This window comes from Cherax quadricarinatus, chromosome 23 (genome assembly GCF_038502225.1).
Source record: "Cherax quadricarinatus isolate ZL_2023a chromosome 23, ASM3850222v1, whole genome shotgun sequence".
Classification (NCBI taxonomy): domain Eukaryota; kingdom Metazoa; phylum Arthropoda; class Malacostraca; order Decapoda; family Parastacidae; genus Cherax; species Cherax quadricarinatus.
Genome location: NC_091314.1, coordinates 32,402,970 through 32,425,674, shown reverse-complemented (window position 1 = coordinate 32,425,674; position 22,705 = coordinate 32,402,970). Strand labels below are relative to the sequence as shown.

The window sequence follows — 22,705 nt, the reverse complement described above, 5'->3', positions numbered from 1 at the left end:
CATTTTTGTAATAACTCTATTTTATTGTTTTATTTTGGTATTTCATTTTTACTTTACTTTTAATGCTGTTAGTACTGTATTTTATACTGTAAGGTTTAGGATAAACACTGTGTACAACACAAATAGTTGTTTATTTCCCAGAAATTTGGCATCAAAAAACACGGTCGTAAGCCGAGTGGTCGTAAGTCGAGCAGGTCGTAAGTCAGATGGTAGGTATATTACTAAATGTAAAAGGAGAAACTTTTGTTTTTCCTTTTGGGCCACCCCGCCTCGGTGGGATACTGCCGGTTTATTGAAAGAAAGAATTTTTATGTTCTGATAATTAAAATTTTTAGTAGTTCTTGTGATTTCATAGCCATTCTTTGTTCTGACACACATTAGATATTGAAATTGTACTCCAAGTGTCACAAACACACTACTGACAGGTGGACATTTATACCTGCCTTGGTCATTTACTATTGTCTAGGAATATATACAAAGTATTTTTAGGTCCCAGCAATGTTTTAGACGTGCTGGAGTATATATGAAACTTCTTGAAGCTTGGTGTTTATGACAAGTGTCACTTATCTGCTGACAGGGTAAGCAGTGGAGTGACATTTGATGATAGTGCATAATAATAATAATAATAATAATAATAATAATAATTTCTCTCAAAGCATGATGTAAGACATGTGTCACTGTCTTGTCTTATCTTATCACTCCACTAATGACAGTTGTGACATTTGATGAGGGAGTGTACACTGCCTTCGCTATATTTGTTTTCACTGTTACACATAAACATGTCTGTCTGTCTGTCTAGCTCTCTGTCTATCTGTCTGTGTGTCTGTCTTTCTGTATGCCTGGGAAGAGCTAACTACTGAAGCAATTGTATTTACATTGTATTTACATTATTTCTTATGGGATATATTGATTCAGTTTTCACACGTTTCGGTTTTAGAATGACCTTCTGGAACGGATTAAGTTCGAAAACCAGGGTTCCACTGTACTATGCCATGACCTCAGCTCACTCAAATAAGCTGTGAGCAGTAAATTTAGGCCTAGATATGAAAAACTAGGACTGTGCAGTAAGTGTGTGCCATATAAAAAAATCCTGCAGCACATAGCGCATAGTGAGACCGTGTTTTTGGTTTAATACAGCAAATTTGCGATGTATTTTCATATGAGTTTTATGGTTGTATTCTCAAGTTTCTTGGACTCAGTTGATAGAATGGAAGATATATTACAAAAATAGGGATGATTTTGATCAGTTTCAGGACTGAAAGTGGCTTGAAATTGAGCTCAAATTAGCAGAAATGTTCGATTTTTGCCGATATTCCAGAGTTCACATTGTCCAGTATACATCCAACTGGCCAGTCTAATATGCATTTAGGAATGCATTGACATTATTTGTACAATTATTACAATAATGCAGTAGTCTGCATAACAGTAAATCTTCTATTTTTTGTGTGAATAAAAATTCAAACTGAAAAACAAGTGTAATATAAGAGGGGCCTGGAGATGCGACTAAGGAAATGTTTATTTAGTGCCAGGAATGTTACATAGTTTATTCTGGACCCTATTTTCAAATTGGCAGTTGTTGAATTTTGTATGAAATTGGCCAAATTTCCAATTTCTGATCACTTTATTAGATAGGTGAAATAGGTAAATGGGCAGTTTCTTGTACTCAGTCAATAGAATAGAAGGAATACTAGCAAAACAGCTATGAGTTTGGTGGACTGGAATGGAATTGATGGAAAATAGAGCACAAAGTGGGCGAAATTGCTGATGCATAAATATCGCCATTACTGCTAACTTTGCGAGAGCATATTTCCATAAGTTTTCCATCAAATTTCTTACCTTTGGTTTCATTACCTTTGGAAAAAAAATTCTCTATCATTTCCTGAGATCATTTTTTTTTTTTAAATTCCTCGACCCTAAGAGCAAGTTTGAGATCAGGGGGGTATCGATACGATACTCAAAGGGTTAAATTCTTCAACCCTGATAGCAAGTTTGAGATCGGGGGTCTCGACCCTGAAAGGGTTAAAAAAGCTGATGTATTAGACACCCTTTCATCTTGTATAGGAAGAGAACCCTGTGTAAAAAAAAAAAAAAAAAAAAACGAAACAAATGCTGCAGGTGCTCAAAATGGAGGTGGAAAATATTTCAGCCTTTAGTGTCAGCTTCAAACACACAACCTCATCATTTTTGTAGACCTTAATGGTCATGTTACATGAAGGGTAAATAGTGTGATTTTAGCATGTTTGCTTTGTAGTACTGGATAATGCCTGAGTAGCTTTACATTTTTGAATGAAGATTGAGAGTACAATATTACAAAGAATTTTTAATAATGTGGGAAGTGTAAGAATACTTCCACTTTACTACAGTTACCTGTTTGAAGTAAAATTATGTATAGTACATCTGTAATGATATAAAATATCAGTTTTCACGTTGTTGTGCATCTCACTTTTGTAAAGAATTATTTATATAAGTACATACTTTATATACATATCTGTAATTATTTATTGAAATTAAAATGCTAACTTTGTGGTCTATTTTCATATAGTATTTATGGTTGTATTCTCGTTTTCTTGGTCTCATTTGATAGAATGGAAAACATATTATAGAAATAGAGGTGATTTTGATTGATTTTACTATAAAAAGAACCTGGAAATGGAGCTCAAAGTAGGGGAAATGTTTGATTTTTGCCAATGTTCAAAAGTAAACAAATGATGTCATTGTCCAATAAATGTCCAACTAGCCATTCTAATATGCAGTCATGAATGGAGACAAAGAACTTTGTCCTTGGAGGCAAAGAGGGGAATATATGAGAGTATAGTTTTACCAACGCTCTTATATGGGTGTGAAGCATGGGTGATGAATGTTGCAGCGAGAAGGCTGGAGGCAGTGGAGATGTCATGTCTGAGGGCAATGTGTGGTGTGAATATAATGCAGAGAATTCGTAGTTTGGAAGTTAGGAGGAGGTGCTGGATTACCAAAACTGTTGTCCAGAGGGCTGAGGAAGGGTTGTTGAGGTGGTTCGAACATGTAGAGAGAATGGAGCGAAACAGAATGACTTCAAGAGTGTATCAGTCTGTAGTGGAAGGAAGGCGGGGTAGGGGTCGGCCTAGGAAAGGTTGGAGAGAGGGGGGTAAAGGAGGTTTTGTGTGCGAGGGGCTTGGACTTCCAGCAGGCATGCGTGAGCGTGTTTGATAGGAGTGAATGGAGACAAATGGTTTTTAATACTTGACGTGCTGTTGGAGTGTGAGCAAAGTAACATTTATGAAGGGGTTTAGGGAAACCGGCAGGCCGGACTTGAGTCCTGGAGATGGGAAGTACAGTGCCTGCACTCTGAAGGAGGGGTGTTAATGTTGCAGTTTAAAAACTGTAGTGTAAAGCATCCTTCTGGCAAGACAGTGATGGAGTGAATGATGGTGAAAGTTTTTCTTTTTCGGGCCACCCTGCCTTGGTGGGAATCGGCCAGTGTGATAAAAAAAAAAAAAAAAAAAGAATGGGTTGATGTTATTTATACAATTATTACAGTATTGCAGTAGTCTGCATAATAGTAAGTCATCTATTTTTTTGAATAAAAATTCAAAATAGAAAGCAAGAGTAATATCAGAGGGGCCTGGAGACATGACTGATGAACAAAGAAAATGTTATTTTAGAGCCAGGAATGTCTGCATTGTTCATTCTGGGCCTTATTTTGAAATTGTCATGTTTTTTAATTTTTATGAAATTGGCCAAATTGCAAATTTCTGACCACATTATTGGGAAGTTGAAATCGGTAAATGGGCAGTTTCTTGTACTCAATCGATAGAAAAAATGGAGTTCTAAAGAAATAGCTATGAGTTTGGTCGACTGGAACAACGGAATTAACGGAAAATAGGGCTCAAAGTGGGCGAAATCGCTGATTTGTAAATATCGCCGCGGTCGCTAACTTCACAAGACCATAATTCCGTCAGTTTTCCATCAAATTTCGTTTTTTTATGTCATTACAATCGGGAAAAGATTCTCTCTTATTTCATAAGATTTTTTTTTTTTTTTTTTTTTTTTTTTTTTTTTTTTTTTTTTTTTTTTTGAAATTTTGCGACACCAGGAGACACCTCAGGATTGGGGGTTGCGACAGTCAACGGGTTAAATAGTTGGAGTTTGTTGGGCTGAGGTGTAATTCTTGGTCCAGCCTCTAACTTTCAGTCAGCTGACATCAGTGAGCCTTGTCTTCTCTATTTCTATTTTTGTATACCTCTTAGTTTGTACAAGTGAAGGAGGGATGGAGATGCTATGGTTCAGAGGGTCATTTGAACTGTGATATTTATGTGCTCCTCGCAAGAAAGTTATTGAATAAATGAAGGTGAGTGTTTTATTCTTTGGGGTTACTTTGCCTTGATGGCAGACAGTCAGTGGTAAAAAAATATATTATATTATCACACTGGCCAATTCCCACCAAGACAGGGTGGCCCAAAAAAGAAAAACTTTCACCATCATTCACTCCATCACTGTCTTGCCAGAAGGGTGCTTTACACTACAGTTTTTAAACTGCAACATTAACACCCCTCCTTCAGAGTGCAGGCACTGTACTTCCCATCTCCAGGACTCAAGTCTGGCCTGCCGGTTTCCCTGAACCCCTTCATAAATGTTACTCTGCTCACACTCCAACAGCACGTCAAGTATTAAAAACCATTTGTCTCCATTCACTCCTATCAAACACGCTCACGCATGCCTGCTGGAAGTCCAAGCCCCTCTCACACAAAACCTCCTTTACCCCCTCCCTCCAACCTTTCCTAGGCCGACCCCTACCCCGCCTTCCTTCCACTACAGACTGATACACTCTTGAAGTTATTCTGTTTCGCTCCAGTTTAGGAAATGAGAATGCTGTTTGTAAGTTCTGAAGGTCTCACATATCACGAACTTTGAAGGAGGTTGTTGGTCTACAGTAAAATTTAAATCTTAGAAACTTCGATGCAGTTTAAAAATTACCATTTCTTGTATGGTAGTTATTTTTACCAAATCATCTGTTTTCCACTAAGGATGACTCAAAGAAGGAAGCATATCCACTCACTTATTAAATAGCTGTCATGCCAGAAGTGTGCAGCCATCACATTTCATATAATCCTGCCTTTCAAAACAGAAAAGATAGCACAACTTCAAAATGTACAAAATTCTTGTACTGCCTGCATAGAATTAATGAAACATTCAAACTATTGAGAATGCCTCCAGTCAGTTGGAGAGATACATGATAATATATGTGGAAGGTACTTGAAGGCCTAGTTCCAAACCTTCACACTACTATAATAACTTGCTGCAGTGAAAAATACGTATAAGGAAAAGTCTGTAGTAAATTCAGTGAAGAGCAAGAGCTCCTTGGATACAGTTAGAGAACATTGACAACATCCATGGCCCTAGACTCACTTCCTACTACAGGTACCTGATCAGCTAGGGTATGATGGATATATAAGCCTACAGGCCACTTGTGCAAACAGCCTGGTTGACTAGGCAGTCAACTGGGAAGCTGGCTTCAGATAGGGCTGCTGGGGTAGAAGAGCCCTCAAAACTGGTCACAGGTAAACAGGTTTCCTGAATCCCTGTATAAATGTTACCTTCCTCACACTGACTGCACGTCAGATCTCAGAAACCGCTTGTCTCAACCCACCCAAATCTAATACACTCACATGGGACTCCTTTATGCTCAAGCCCCTACAACTCAAAACCTTCACACCCTCTTTCCATCCTTTCCTTGGACATCCCTTCCGCCTTCTATTCACACCTGATTTATGTACATATGTCTACTTTAGAAATGCATAAGTTATTTGCTTGTATTCTGGTTACAGGTGTTACTGGGGTTCAAAGATCCTTTACTCCAGCACAGTTGCAGTATTTGAAGACACAAGCCCAAGCAAGACAAGCTCTTGCATTGCAACAGCAGCAAGGCAAAGTGGTTACCACAGGTGACCAAACCATCAAGCGTGTTCAGGTCTGTAAATCAGTTGGTCTCATTTTTTTTATACTGTACCTCTTCCAAGTGAATGCTGTATATTTATCATATAATGCATATTACAATAGTATAAGCATAATATCATGTTTATTGAAAAGAATTTAGAAATTTAAAAAGATTACATTTTAATAGTAAAGGATGACTATTACAGATAGCTGGGCAAGCAGGAACCACTCAAAAGGTGCAAGTAGCAGTGTCTGGGGGAACTTTAGCAGCTGTTACTGCTATACAGGTAAAACTTGGCTTTCATTAAAATTGGAAACTAAATAAATGTGAATATCAATAATGTGTGTAGCTAGAAGGCAAAGCCAGTATGGACCATTAATGAGACTTAATGTTTCTTACAGCTTGCATAAAGTTCATAGGCAAGACTTTCTAAAAGTGCAAGCCAAGAGCATTTAAATAACATAAATATAGCTAAGGGGCTGATGAAAATACCAAGTTAAATATGTAATGAATACTGCGAATACTCGAGTATAATTTGACTTTCTGTATGAGTTGGCACCTAACCTTTTTTTTTACTATAAGCTCTTTTCTTTTTCATGTATATCTTGTACAAGTTGACCCTAGTTCCTAAGAGACAGCAAAGCAATATTTTAAAATTAGCATTGTGGGTGTTGGTAATGTGTTATCACTATCCAAGTAGTTGGGCTTTGTGATTTGCTTTATGTAAAAATATAAACAGGTTGTACACAAATTACCAGCACATAGGAGAGAGAGAGAGAGAGAAGCTTATGATAACATTTCTGTACAACTTGGACCATTTACTTTGTAAATGGTCTAAGTTAGACATAAATGACTTAGACAGTCTGACTTAGACCATTTACTTTGTAAATGGTCTGACTGAAACCTCATCATAAGCTTCTTTCTCCTATGTGCGGGTTATTTGTATGTTGTTCCAGTTACAGTATTGTGCCTTATTTTGCAATCTCTAGTCTAATGGTTCTTTTATTAAATTTTGATGAACAAAATATAGGGAGAAGAATAAAATATATTATTGAGAAAGCCAGTCTCTAATAGAAGTAGAGCTAATATATTAAAGTTAGATATATAGTGTGGCTAGTTCCATGCAAAAAAGTAATCTCCCAGTCTAATAAAACCATAAGAATAGAGGATGACTGCAGTAATACTACTGGGCCATGCCAAGCAAGTCATACTCACACCTCCCATTACACACTTGTATCTGTCTTAACAAATCTTTATATCTGTCTCATCTTCATATAAGCTCTGTAGGTTGGTAGACAGCAACCACCCAGGGAAGTACTACCGTCCTGCCAGATGACTGTGAAACAGAAACCTGTAACTGTTTTGCATGATGGTAGGATTGCTGGTGTCTTTTTCTGTCTCATAAACACGCTAGATAACAGGGATATCTTGCTACTCCAACTTACACTTTGGTCACACTTCACAGACATACACATGCATATATATATACATACATCTAGGTTTTTCTCCTTTTTCTACATAGCTCTTCTTCTTCTTTATTTCTTCTATTGTCCATGGGGAAGTGGAAAAGAATCTTTCCTCCGTAAGCCATGCGTGTCGTATGAGGCAACTAAAATGCCGGGAGCAATGGGCTAGTAACCCCTTCTCCTGTAGACATTTACTAAAAAAGAGAAGAAGAAAAACTTTATAAAACTAGGATGCTTGAATGTGCGTGGATGTAGTGCAGATGACAAGAAACAGATGATTGCTGATGTTATGAATGAAAAGAAGTTGGATGTCCTGGCCCTAAGCGAAACAAAGCTGAAGGGGGTAGGGGAGTTTCGGTGGGGGGAAATAAATGGGATTAAATCTGGAGTATCTGAGAGAGTTAGAGCAAAGGAAGGGGTAGCAGTAATGTTGAAGGATCAGTTATGGAAGGAGAAAAGAGAATATGAATGTGTAAATTCAAGAATTATGTGGATTAAAGTAAAGGTTGGATGTGAAAAGTGGGTCATAATAAGCGTGTATGCACCTGGAGAAGAGAGGAATGTAGAGGAGAGAGAGAGATTTTGGGAGATGTTAAGTGAATGTATAGGAGCCTTTGAACCAAGTGAGAGAGTAATTGTGGTAGGGGACCTGAATGCTAAAGTAGGAGAAACTTTTAGAGAGGGTGTGGTAGGTAAGTTTGGGGTGCCAGGTGTAAATGATAATGGGAGCCCTTTGATTGAACTTTGTATAGAAAGGGGTTTAGTTATAGGTAATACATATTTTAAGAAAAAGAGGATAAATAAGTATACAAGATATGATGTAGGGCGAAATGACAGTAGTTTGTTGGATTATGTATTGGTAGATAAAAGACTGTTGAGTAGACTTCAGGATGTACATGTTTATAGAGGGGCCACAGATATATCAGATCACTTTCTAGTTGTAGCTACACTGAGAGTAAAAGGTAGATGGGATACAAGGAGAATAGAAGCATCAGGGAAGAGAGAGGTGAAGGTTTATAAACTAAAAGAGGAGGCAGTTAGGGAAAGATATAAACAGCTATTGGAGGATAGATGGGCTAATGAGAGCATAGGCAATGGGGTCGAAGAGGTATGGGGTAGGTTTAAAAATGTAGTGTTAGAGTGTTCAGAAGTTTGTGGTTACAGGAAAGTGGGTGCGGGAGGGAAGAGGAGCGATTGGTGGAATGATGATGTAAAGAGAGTAGTAAGGGAGAAGAAGTTAGCATATGAGAAGTTTTTACGAAGTAGAAGTGATGCAAGGAGGGAAGAGTATATGAAGAAAAAGAGAGAGGTTAAGAGAGTGGTGAAGCAATGTAAAAAGAGAGCAAATGAGAGAGTGGGTGAGATGTTATCAACAAATTTTGTTGAAAATAAGAAAAAGTTTTGGAGTGAGATTAACAAGTTAAGGAAGCCTAGAGAACAAATGGATTTGTCAGTTAAAAATAGTTGAGGAGAGTTATTAAATGGAGAGTTAGAGGTATTGGGAAGATGGAGGGAATATTTTGAGGAATTGTTAAATGTTGATGAAGATAGGGAAGCTGTGATTTCGTGTATAGGGCAAGGAGGAATAACATCTTCTAGGAGTGAGGAAGAGCCAGTTGTGAGTGTGGGGGAAGTTCGTGAGGCAGTAGGTAAAATGAAAGGGGGTAAGGCAGCCGGGATTGATGGGATAAAGATAGAAATGTTAAAAGCAGGTGGGGATATAGTTTTGGAGTGGTTGGTGCAATTATTTAATAAATGTATGGAAGAGGGTAAGGTACCTAGGGATTGGCAGAGAGCATGCATAGTTCCTTTGTATAAAGGCAAAGGGGACAAAAGAGAGTGCAAAAATTATAGGGGGATAAGTCTGTTGAGTATACCTGATAAAGTGTATGGTAGAGTTATTATTGAAAGAATTAAAAGTAAGACTGAGAATAGGATAGCAGATGAACAAGGAGGCTTTAAGAAAGGTAGGGGTGTGTGGACCAGGTGTTTACAGTGAAACATATAAGTGAACAGTATTTAGATAAGGCTAAAGAGGTCTTTGTGGCATTTATAGATTTGGAAAAGGCGTATGACAGGGTGGATAGGGGGGCAATGTGGCAGATGTTGCAGGTGTATGGTGTAGGAGGTAGGTTACTGAAAGCAGTGAAGAGTTTTTACGAGGATAGTGAGGCTCAAGTTAGAGTACATAGGAAAGAGGGAAATTATTTCCCAGTAAAAGTAGGCCTTAGACAAGGATGTGTGATGTCACCGTGGTTGTTTAATATATTTATAGATGGGGTTGTAAGAGAAGTAAATGCAAGGGTCTTGACAAGAGGTGTGGAGTTAAAAGATAAGGAATCACACATAAAGTGGGAGTTGTCACAGTTGCTCTTTGCTGATGACACTGTACTCTTGGGAGATTCTGAAGAGAAGTTGCAGAGATTGGTGGATGAACTTGGTAGGGTGTGCAAAAGAAGAAAATTAAAAGTGAATACAGGAAAGAGTAAAGTTATGAGGATAACAAAAATATTAGGTGATGAAAGATTGGATATCAGATTGGAGGGAGAGAGTATGGAGGAGGTGAATGTATTCAGATATTTGGGAGTGGACGTGTCAGCGGATGGGTCTATGAAGGATGAGGTGAATCATAGAATTGATGAGGGGAAAAGGGTGAGTGGTGCACTTAGGAGTCTGTGGAGACAAAGAACTTTGTCCTTGGAGGCAAAGAGGGGAATGTATGAGAGTATAGTTTTACCAACACTCTTATATGGGTGTGAAGCATGGGTGATGAATGTTGCAGCGAGGAGAAGGCTGGAGGCAGTGAAGATGTCATGTCTGAGGGCAATGTGTGGTGTGAATATAATGCAGAGAATTCATAGTTTGGAAGTTAGGAGGAGGTGCGGGATTACCAAAACTGTTGTCCAGAGGGCTGAGGAAGGGTTGTTGAGGTGGTTCAGACATGTAGAGAGAATGGAGTAAAACAGAATGACTTCAAGAGTGTATCAGTCTGTAGTGGAAGGAAGGCGGGGTAGGGGTCGGCCTAGGAAAGGTTGGAGGGAGGGGGTAAAGGAGGTTTTGTGTGCGAGGGGCTTGGACTTCCAGCAGGCGTGCGTGAGCGTGTTTGATAGGAGTGAATGGAGACAAATGGTTTTTAATACTTGACGTGCTGTTGGAGTGTGAGCAAGGTAACATTTATGAAGGGGTTCAGGGAAACCGGCAGGCTGGACTCGAGTCCTGGAGGTGGGAAGTACAGTGCCTGCACTCTGAAGGAGGGGTGTTAATGTTGCAGTTTAAAAACTGTAGTGTAAAGCACCCTTCTGGCAAGACAGTGATGGAGTGAATGATGGTGAAATTTTTTCTTTTTCGGGCCACCCTGCCTTGGTGGGAATCGGCCAGTTTGATAATAAAAAAAAAAAAACTATAAGTTTAGCACCTCCCAGGATAATAATAATTCACTCATCTGCATATTTACTGCTAACCCAGTGCTTTCCTATATCCTTTCTAAATCTAATTCTGATTAGCTTCTTTGTGAGACCGTTGAGAATGATGAACTACAGTGGACATATACTGCAGTAAACTACTTAAACTCTTTGAAATGTAGTTCATAAAGTCTATTGATTCATGCTAGGCAGGTCTAGATCTTGCCCACCCATTTCACTCATTTATATCTCTGTTGCTTTCCTACATAAGAATGCAAAACACAATAGAGGAGCACTGCATTAGGCCTACTAGTTTATGCTAGGCAGGTCCAACTCTCGCCCAACACTTCTTTCGCATACGGAAAAATGGTAAACAAGTACATGTACCAGTGAATTGCTAATAAAATGACACTAAATTACAGTAAAGAAACTTTAATATTTATAATGTTTTGCCCATGTTACAGACTTCTGCAAGTCAGTTGACTGACTTGAAATAGCCTGTAATGCAGGCAAAACTTTGTCAGCAATAAAGTTACGTTTACTACGCTTTTGTATTTTTCATCATCAATTTCCACTTGTGTATCTGTCCAACCCACACTTAACCTTTGACTGTCGCTAGCCCATATTTGAAACTCATTCTATGTTGCAAAATTTATGGGAAAAAAAATTATTTTTTCTTATGAAATGATAGAGAATCTTTTCCTGATGGTAATGACACCAAAAGTACAAAATTTTATCGAAAATTATGGAATTACGCTCCCGTGAAGTTAGTGATCTCGGCAAAGTTAGCATCAGCGATTTCACCGACTTTGAGCCCTATTTTTGGCCAATTTCATTATTTCAATACACCAAACTCATAGCTATTTCTTTAGAGCTCCATTTTTTCTATTAACTGAATACAAGAAACTGCCCATTTACTGATTTCAACTACCCAATAAAGTGGTCAGAAATTGGCAATTTGGCCAATTTCTCACAAATTAAAAAAGATGCCAATTTCAAAATAGGGTCCAGAATAAACAATGCAGACATTCTTGGCACTACAATAACATATCCTCTGTTCATTAGTCATGTAGACAGCCTGTACTGTCTGCACAGACAGCCCATGCTGTCTGCCAGCTTAGTTCATATTTCGCACCACTCAAGTGTTGCCCTCTGTAGCCAGGCCTCTCGGTAGGCACGCCAGCCTGTCTGCCCATGCCTCACTCTCACTCTCACAGCGGCCTAGCAGCAAGACACAAGTACTAGTAGCTCTCTCTCGTGGGATGGCCCTTCCCGGGCCATGGGCACAACACAAGCCTGTGTACCCACCACGACATTTCAATAAACTAAGAAGCCTCCGAAGACGTTTATCATTTACCACCCGCTACCAGAACAGCAAATAATCCTTTTATAGTCATGTTTCTAGGCCCCTCATATATTACTCTTGCTTTCTATTTTGATTTTTTATTCACACAAAAAATAGAAGATTTACTGTTATGCAGACTACTGTATTATTTTAAAAATGATATAAATAATAATAGTTCACTAGTGAAAGAATATTAGGCTCCCCAGTTGACGTGTATTGGATATGTGGTGTGTTTTGCTTACTCTTGAACATTGGTAAAAATCAAACATTTCTGCTACTTTGAGCTCAATTTCAAGATTTTTTCATCATGAAACTAATCAAAATCATCTCTGTTTCTGTAGTACATATTCCATTCTATCAAATGAGACCAAGAAAACAAGAATACAACCATAAATACCATACGAAAATACACCTCAGAGTCGGCATTTTATTCCAAAAACACGGTTGGAGTTTTTTTTTCTCATTATGCACTGCGTGCTGCAGAATTTTTTTATACAGTGCACCCTGACCACACAGACCCATTCTCTCACATGTGGGCCTACCAACTTTCTCCTGCTTGATTTGAAGCTGCTAGAATTATTGAGTATCTATACGTCCAAAACACTGGCTCGTAAGACATATATATATGGCCAAAACAGTCAAAGGGTTAATGATGCTCCTTGGCAGTTTGTTCCACTCATCTACAACTTTATTACCAGACCATTGCTTTCCTCTCTTCTTTCTAAATCTGAATTTATTCTCCCCATTGTCATATTGCAGTCAAATCATATCTAGTTATGCTTGCTCTAGTTAATGAAAAGTTCATATTTTTAATTCAGACAGAAAATTTATTGTTTTATAGAAATACAGTTTAATTCAAGGAAATGAGATTTATCAGTTTATTGTACATGGCATAGGTCAGTCAGGCAGGACGTACACAACTAGTGAAGCCTGGAACAGTGGTAGCTGGAACCAGTGGAGTGATGACTGCTGGAAAAGCTGTGACCCGTACTGTGACAGACAGAGAAGTGGCTGCACTTCTCAAGCAACAGCATCTCAACAAGTCAGGACAAGTTGCTCAGGTGAGACTTGCAGATATTTTTCCGATATAATATTGTACAGGTCCACATCCCTTTACAGTGGACCCCCGGTATTCGATATTAATCCGTTCCTGAGAGCTCATCGAATACCGAAAATATCGAAAAGTGAATCAATTTTCCTCATAAGAAATAATGGAAATCAAATTAATCCGTGCAAGACACCCAAAAGTATGAAAAAAATAAATTTTACTACATGAAATATTAATCTTAATGCAATAGAATAATTACAATAACAATAAAATAATTGACACTTACCTTTAATGAAGATCTGGTGATGATTGATGGGATGGGAGGAGGGGAGATGTGTTAGTGTTTAGAAGGGGAATCCCCTTCCATTAGGACTTGAGGTAGCAAGTCCTTTTCCGGGGTTACTTCCATTCTTCTTTTAATGCCACTAGGACCAGCTTGAGAGTCACTGGATTTCTGTCGCACAGCATATCTGCCCATAGTGGCCTGTACCTCCCGTTCCTTTATGACATTCCTAAAGTGTTTCTCAACATTGTCAGTGTAATAGTCACCAGCACGGCTTGCAATAGCTGTGTTAGGGTGATTGTCATCAAAAAAGGTTTGCACTTTAAGCCACATTGCACACATTTCCTTAATCTTTGAAGTAGGCAACTTCTTCAATTTCTCTATCCCCTCCTCCGAAGCAGTTTCCTCAAGTGTGGCCTCTTGCTGTTGAAGATGATCTATCAGCTCATCAGTGGTTAGTTCTTCATTGTCCTCTTCCACCAACTCTTCCACATCCTCCCCACTAACCTCCAACCCCAAGGACTTCCCCAATGCCACAATAGATTCCTCAACTGGCATAGGATTCTCAGGGTTAGCCTCAAATCCTTCAAAATCCCTTTTGTCTACACATTCTGGCCACAGTTTTTTCCAAGCAGAGTTCAAGGTCCTCTTAGTCACTCCCTCCCAAGCTGTACCTATAAGGTTTATACAATTGAGGATATTAAAGTGATCCTTCCAAAACTCTTTTAGAGTCAGTTGAGTTTCTGTGGTCGCTACAAAGCACTTTTGAAACATAGCTTTTGTGTACAGTTTCTTGAAGTTGGAAATGACCTGCTGGTCCATGGGCTGCAGGAGAGGAGTGGTATTAGGAGGCAAAAACTTGACCTTAACCCTTTGACTGTTTCAGGCCCCTTTCTGAAACTGTCATTCTATGTCGCTAAATTTTTGAAAAAAAAAATTATTTTTCTTATGAAATAATAGAGAATCTTTTCCCGATGGTAATGACATTAAAAGTTCGAAATTTGGTCGAAAACTCATGGAATTACGCTCCTGCAAAGTTAGCGGTCTCAGCGACATATGCGTATCGGCAATTTCGCCGAATTTGAGCCCTATTTTCAGCCAATTCCGTTTTTCCAGTTGACCAAACTCATAGCTATTTCTTTAGAAGTCCATTTTATCTATCAGCTGAGTACAAGAAACCGCCCATTTACCAATTTGGACTACCCAATATTGTGGTCAGAAATTGGCAATTTGGCCAATTTCACGCAAACTAAAAAAGGTGCCAATTTCAAAATAGGGTCCAGAATAAACAAGGTAGACATTCTTGGCACTAAAATAACATATCCTCTGTTCATTAGTCACATCTCTAGGCCCCTCTTATATTATTATTATTGCTTTCTATTTTGATTTTTTATTCATACAAAAAAATACAAAATTTACTGTTATGCAGACTACTGCATTATTGTAAAAATGGTATAAATAATATCAGTGCACTAGTGAAAGAATATTAGACTCCCCAGTTGACGTGTATTGGACGTGTGGTGTGATTTGTTTACTCCTGAACATTGGTAAAAATCGAACATTTCCGCTACTTTGAGCTCAGTTTCAAGGTCGTTTTCATCGTTAAAGTAATGAGAATCATCTCTATTTCTGAAATATGTTTTCCATTTTATCACCTAAGACCATGAAAACGCAAATACTTCAATAAATACTATACGAAAATACACCTCAAAGTCGGCATTTTAATCCAAAAAAACGAGCCGAGTTTTTTTTTTCTCATTACGCACTGTGTGCTGCAGGATTTTTTTTATGTGGTGCACACTGACCACACAGACCCATTCTCTCACATGTAGGCCTACCAGCTTTCTTCCGCTTGATTTGAAGCCGCTAGAATTATTGAGTATATATACGTCAGAAACACTGGCTCATAAACAGTCAAAGGGTTAATGAAGCTCATGTCCCCAGAAAGTCGCTCTGCCAAGTCTGTAGGATGACCAGGGGCATTGTCTAATACCAGGAGGCACTTAAGGTCTAATTTCTTCTCAATTTGGTAATTTTTCACAGTGGGGGCAAATGCTTGGTGTAACCAGTCATAAAAAAAGTCCCTAGTGACCCATGCCATATTGTTTGCCCTCCACAGCACACACAAATTAGCCTTGAGGACATTGTTTTTCCTGAACACTCTGGGAGTTTCAGAGTGATACACCAATAAAGGCTTCACTTTGCAATCACCACTAGCATTGGCACACATGAGAAGAGTAAGCCTGTCTTTCATAGGCTTATGTCCTGGGAGTGCCTTTTCCTCCTGAGTAATGTAGGTCCTGCTTGGCATTTTCTTCCAAAACAGGCCTGTTTCGTCGCAATTAAACACTTGTTCAGGTTTCAAGTCTTCACTGTCTATGTAATCCTTGAATTCCTTCACATATTTTTCAACTGCTGTTTGGTCCGATCTGGCAGCCTCACCATGCCTAATCACACTATGTATGCCACTACGATTCTTAAATTTTTCAAACCAACCTTTGCTGGCCTTAAATTCACTCACATCACCACTAGTTGCAGGCAATTTCTTTACCAAATCGTCATGCAACTGCCTAGCCTTTTCACAAATGATCGCTTGAGAGATGCTATCTCCTGCTATCTGTTTTTCATTTATCCACACCAATAACAGTCTCTCAACATTTTCTAACACTTGCGGTCACTGTTTTGTAATCACAGTTGCACCTTTTGCAAGAGCAGCTGCCTTGAGTGCCGTTTTCCTGGTCACTATAGTAGAGATGGTTGATTGGGGTTTATTATACAACTTGACCAGCTCCGACACACGCACTCCACTTTCGTACTTTGCAATTATCTCTTTCTTCATTTCATAGATCATTAGTGCCTTTTTTCTCGAAGGGTTGGCACTAGAAGCTTTCTTGGGGCCCATGGTGACTTATTTTGCAGAAACAAGCACCAAACACAGTGATAATATGGATAATATGGAATGTACTGAATGTATCCTTAGATGCGCGCACTGTGGCTGGCTTGTAAACACTGGCACACATGGGGCAGTTCAGGCCACACGTGGAGACGTCTCGTACGAATCGTATCGAATACCGGGTTTTCAATTGAATACCGAGGCAAATTTTTTGCGATATAATGCATCGAATACCGGATTTATCGAATACCGATGCCATTGAATACCGGGGGTCCACTGTATTTGAAATTCTGAAATTCGAAAAGTTCTGAAAACCGAAGTTTTTTCATGGAGTGTGGAGCATTAGTCATCTCTGCATAACTCCAATTCTGCCATGTGGCGGCGTGACTCAGCACTGATAGCCAGAGTGGCAGGCGTCAGTTGTGTTTCAGCGATTGTAGTGTTCACACGTGCGTCTGCTGTTCGCTGATATTTTGTTTTTGCTTTTTATTTTGTGACTGTGTTTAATTTCACTGTGAAAATGTCAAAAAGAGCAGCAGATACCCCTATGGGTAACAGTGAGAAAAAGAAAAGGAAGCATCTGACATTATCAATAATGCAGAAAGTAGAGTTACTGCAGAAGCTTGATAGTGGTGTGTCAGTGCTGCATCTTACTGAAGAATATGGTGTTGGAACTACCACTGTTTATGATTTAAAGAAACAGAAAGACAAGTTACTGAAGTATTATAGTGACAGTGATGACCCAAAACTAATGAAAAATAGGAAAACACTGCATAGGACAAAAAGTGAAGAGATCTTGACTATGCACAGCTCCAGTTCCCTAGATCAAGAGCCCCCTCACCAAGTAACCTCCCTTGAGGGGAAAGTATGCATCCTGAAATTTCATTCGTATTCAGAAGCAAAAAATCGACGGAATGACGGTTCGTATCCTGAAAGGTTCTCCTGGTGGGGCGTACATAAGCCGAGGTTTCACTGTATTTCTTTTATCGATATATTACTCTATAAATAAACCATAGTAGTATTTGTAGTCTCTGTTTATCCCACTTAGTGTGAGTATTCATATGTTTTGCTGCAGTGTTAATGGTTGATTATGGGGTGCTGCCCTAGACCCCACCTTCATTCTGAAATTAAAAAACTGAAATTTGAAGCAATACTGGCTCCAAGAGTTTTGGATAAAGGGATGTGGACCTGTGTTTATTATTATTCTTTTTGTTAACTTGACATTCGCATACAGTACCTAACATTCACTTACAGTATGTGTCCATCAGACAAAAATAACTCACACATAGGGTGTTTTATTCCAGTCACTGTATTGTGTCTTTTTATTCTTTATATCAGTCATACAGTATACTGAACAATCATGTACATATATTACTTGACACTCATGTACAGTACTTGACATTTATGTATGGTACTTTACATTAACAAATTTTAAAGGTCTGTTCTTTTCTGGCTTGTTGATACCATTTCTACTATAATATACATAATGTCCATTCAGCTTAAAGCCGTTGAATTCTTTTAAGATTTTTTTCAGATTCTCTTCTACTTGGTGCACAAAAAATAATTAGTATTGACTGCACTGTTGCTTTCTACAGACATTTCTAATAAATATCTTTCAACCAGTATGTTAACTGGTACAATAAAACTTGTTGAAGTATTTTGTCCAAGCCTCACTCATTGTCATGAATAATAAATATTTAATGTTTATTCAGCATTGTATTATTTGACTGTTCTTGTTCCTATATCTTTTATTTTTTGTATATTTAAAAACTCAACCACTGCATGCTTGATTAAATCAGAATATGCATTATGTATTGTTGGGGCAGGTGCAAGTACCCTCTGCACAGCTCTTGGCTGGACTTCAAGTTCAGAGTGGTGTAAGTGGGAGTGGCATGCCAGTGGCTACATTAGTCAAGACAGTCAGTGCTCCTAGTACACTGGTACACACACCAACAACCGTAACTCTTCCTGTGTCTGCTATTAATGTGACACTCCCTCAAGCTAGAGTTACCACTGCAGCTACCGTCGCCAAAGCTGCCACCACCCAACAAGTTAGTTACTAAGCCACACTTATTACTGCACTCTTAAATTTATGAATAAAAGAAGAATAGTGTAACTTACCAGTCTTTGGCATTTAATTAGTGTTTATGATTTTATTATATATTGGTAAATTTATAACCATTATAATATCTCAAATATTTTATCAACAATTTTTTCTACAGACTGTGCGAAATATTCCTTTACCACAACAGCTATTGGCAAAACAGAGATCACTGATGGGAGTTAAAGGTGCTGTTGGGTTACAACTGGGCAGTAAGACTGTAGGCAGCACTGGACTTAACACTGTGCAAATAGTACAAGGTGGTGGTCAGAAACAGATGTCACATGTTACAGTACAGCAAGCATTTAAACAGGTGCCTCAACAGACCATCCAACACATTACACAGGTTTGTGAAAGCTGTATATGATAGCCTTAATTGTCAGTAACCAGATTATTGAATAATGATTTTTTTTTTTTCAAGTCGGCCATCTCCCTCTGAGGCAGGGTGACCCAAAGAGAAAGAAAATCCCCAAAAAGAAAATACTTTCATCATCATTCAACACTTTCACCTCACTCACACATAATCACTGCTTTTGCAGAGGTGCTCAGAATACAACAGTTTAGAAGTATATACGTATAAAAATACACAATATATCCCTCCAAACTGCCAATATCCCAAACCCCTCCTTTAGAGTGCAGGCATTGTACTTCCCACTTCCAGGACTCAAGTCCGGTTATATAAAATAACCGGTTTCCCTGAATCCCTTCACTAAATATTACCCTGCTCACACTCCAACAGATCGTCAGGTCCCAAATACCATTTGTCTCCATTCACTCCTATCTAACACGCTCACGCACGCTTGCTGGAAGTCCAAACCCCTCGCCCACAACACCTCCTTTACCCCCTCCCTCCAACCTTTTCGTGGACGACCCCTACCCCGCCTTCCTTCCCTTACAGATTTATATGCTCTCCATGTCCTTCTACTTTGATCCATTCTCTCTAAATGACCAAACCACCTCAACAAACCCTCTTCAGCCCTCTGACTAATACTTTTATTAACTCCACACCTTCTCCTAATTTCCACACTCCGAATTTTCTGCATAATATTTACACCACACATTGCCCTTAGACAGGACATCTCCACTGCCTCCAAACATCTCCTCGCTGCAGCATTTACAACCCAAGCTTCACACCCATATAAGAGTGTTGGTGCCACTTTACTTTCATACATTCCCTTCTTTGCCTCCACATATACCTCAATGCACCACTTACCTTTTTTCCTTCATCAATTCTATGATTAACCTCATCCTTCATAGATCCATCCGCTGACCCGTCAACTCCCAAATACAGTGGACCCCCGCTTAACGATCACCTCCAAATGCGACCAATTATGTAAGTGCGTTTGTACGTGTATGTTTGGGGGTCTGAAATGGACTAATCTACTTCACAATATTCCTTATGGGAAAAAATTTGGTCAGTACTGGCACCTGAACATACTACTGGAATGAAAAAAGTTCGTTAACCGGGAGTCCACTGTATCTGAAAACATTCACTTCTTCCATACTCCTCCTCGCCAATTTGATATCCAATTTTTCTTTATCTAAATCATTTGATATAATCATCACCTTACTCTTTTCTATGTTCATTTTCAACTTTCTACCTTTACACACTCTCCCAAACTCGTCCACTAACCTTTGCAATTTTTCTTTAGAATCTCCCATAAGTACAATATTATTGGCAAAAAGTAACTGTGTCACTTCCCATTTTGTAATTGATTCTTCATAATTTAATCCCACCCATCTCCCAAACACCCTAGCATTTACTTCTTTTACAACCCCATCTATAAATATATTAAACAACCATGGTGACATTACACATCCCTGTCTAAGACCTACTTTTACTGGGAAGTAGTCTCCCTCTCTTCTCCACACCCTAACCTGAGCCTCACTATCCTCATAAAAACTCTTTACAGCATTTAGTAACTTACTACCTGTTCCATATACTTGTAACATCTGCCACATTGCTCCCCTAACCACTCTATCATATGCCTTTTCTAAATCCATAAATGCAATAAAAACTTCCCTAACTTTATCTAAATACTGTTCACATATATGCTTCAATGTAAACATTTAATCTACACATCCCCTACCCACTCTAAAACCTCTTCGCTCATCCGCAATCCTACATTCTGTCTTACATCTAATTCTTTCAATAATAACCCTACCGTACACATTTCTATCATGATCCCATCAGTTCCAGCTGCTTTACCCCCTTTCATTCTACGTAATGCCTCACGCACCTTCCCCTTACTCACATCCTGATCTTCACTCCTAAAATATGGTATACCTCCCTGGCCAATGCATGAAATTGCTGCCTCCCTTTCTTAATCGACATTTAAAAGTTCCTCAAAATATTCCCGCCATCTACCCAATACCTCCATCTCCCCATCTACTAACTCCCCAGCTCTGTTTTTAACTGACAAATCCATTCATTCCCTAGGCTTTCTTAACTTGTTTAACTCCAAAATTTTTTTCTTATTTTCATTAAAATTTCTTGACAGTGTCTCTCCCACTCTATCATCTGCTCTCCTTTTGCACTCTCTCACCACTCTCTTCACCTTTCTTTTACTCTCCATATACTCTGCTCTTCTTAAAGCACTTCTGCTTTGTAAAAACCTCTCATAAGCTACCTTTTTTTCTTTTATCACACCCTTTACTTCATCATTCCACCAATCACTCCTCTTTCCTCCTACACCCACCCTCCTATAACCACAAATTTCTGCCCCACATTCTAATACTGCATTTTTAAAACTATTCCAACCCTCTTCAACTCCCCCACTACTCATACTTGCACTAGCCCACCTTTCTGCCAGTAGTTGCTTATATCTCACCAGAACTTCCTCCTCCCTTAGTTTATACACTTTCACCTCTCTTACTTGTTGCCATTTTCCTCTTGTCCCATCTACCTCTTATTCTAACTGTAGCTACAACTGAATAATGATCCGATATATCAGTTGCCCCTCTATAAACATGTACATCCATGAGCCTACCCGTCAACCTTTTATCCACCAATACATAATCTAACAAACTACTTTCATTACATGCTATATCATACCTTGTATATTTATTTATCCTCTTTTTTCATAAAGTATGTATTACTTATTACCAAACCTCTTTCTCACATAGCTCAATTAAAGGCTCCCCATTTTCATTTACCCCTGGCACCCCAAATTTACCTCCACAACATTTTTACCCACTTTAGCATTGAAATCCTTAACCACAAGTACTCTCACACTTGGTTCAGAACTCCCCACACATTCACTCAACATTTTCCAAAAATCTCTCTCTCTCTCCTCTACACCTCTCTTCTCCAGGTGCATATACACTTACTATAACCGACTTTTCACATCCAACCTTTATTTTACTCCACATATTCCTTGAATTAATACATTTATACTCCCTCTTTTTCTACCATAGCTTATCCTTCAACATTATTGCTATTCCTTCTTTAGCTATAACTATTTAAAACCCCTGACCTAATCCCATTTATTTCTCTCCACTGAAACTCTCCCACCCCTTTCAGCTTTGTTTCACTTAAAGCCAGGACATCCAGCTTCTTCTCATTCAAAACATCTACAATCATCTCTTTCTTGTCATTCACACAACATCCACGCACATTCAGACATCACACTTTGACAATTTTCTTCTTTCTTCTTATTCTTTTTAGTAATCATTACAGGAAAAGGGGTTACTAGCCCATTGTTCCCGGCCTTTTAGTTGACTTTTACAACACGCATGACTTATGGAGGAAAGATTCTTATTCCACCTCCCCATGGATATAAAAGGAAAAGTAATAAGACCAAGAACTATTAAGATAAAATCAAAGAAAAGTCATATGAGTGTGTATAAATAAACGTGTACATGTATGTGTAGTGTGACCTAAGTGTAAATAGAAGTAGCAAGGCGTACCTGAAATCTTGCATGTTTATGAGACAGACAAAAGACACTAACAATCCTACCATCATGTAAAACAATTACAGGCTTTCGTTTTACACTCACTTGGCAGGACAGTAGTACCTCCCTGGGTGGTTGCTGTCTACCAACCTACTACCTATACTTAATACTAAATATATGTCATAGTTGGTTTGAATTGAACATTGATTTTTTATATATCAACAGAGGTAGCTACAGTATTATATTTTAGCACATGGCAAACTTAATATTAACTCAAGATTAGTTAGGCAATAACAGTTAATTATATGGAAATTTGAGGAGTTATGGTGAGTACAGTAATTAAAGGTTTAAACTTAG

The 22,705-nt window shown here is 38.6% G+C and overlaps 1 protein-coding gene across 2 annotated transcripts in view; it reads left to right on the top strand.

Moving 5' to 3' along the window:
* The window catches only part of dom (domino helicase), a 479,765-nt gene that overhangs the window by 400,627 nt on the left and 56,433 nt on the right, over window positions 1–22,705 (top strand). For both annotated transcript variants that reach the window (XM_070088057.1, XM_070088056.1), the window contains 5 exons: window positions 5,808–5,950; window positions 6,123–6,203; window positions 13,026–13,190; window positions 18,180–18,404; window positions 18,576–18,800. In XM_070088057.1, coding sequence (XP_069944158.1) covers window positions 5,808–5,950; window positions 6,123–6,203; window positions 13,026–13,190; window positions 18,180–18,404; window positions 18,576–18,800 — 839 coding nt within the window. The remainder of the gene's footprint in view (window positions 1–5,807; window positions 5,951–6,122; window positions 6,204–13,025; window positions 13,191–18,179; window positions 18,405–18,575; window positions 18,801–22,705) is intronic.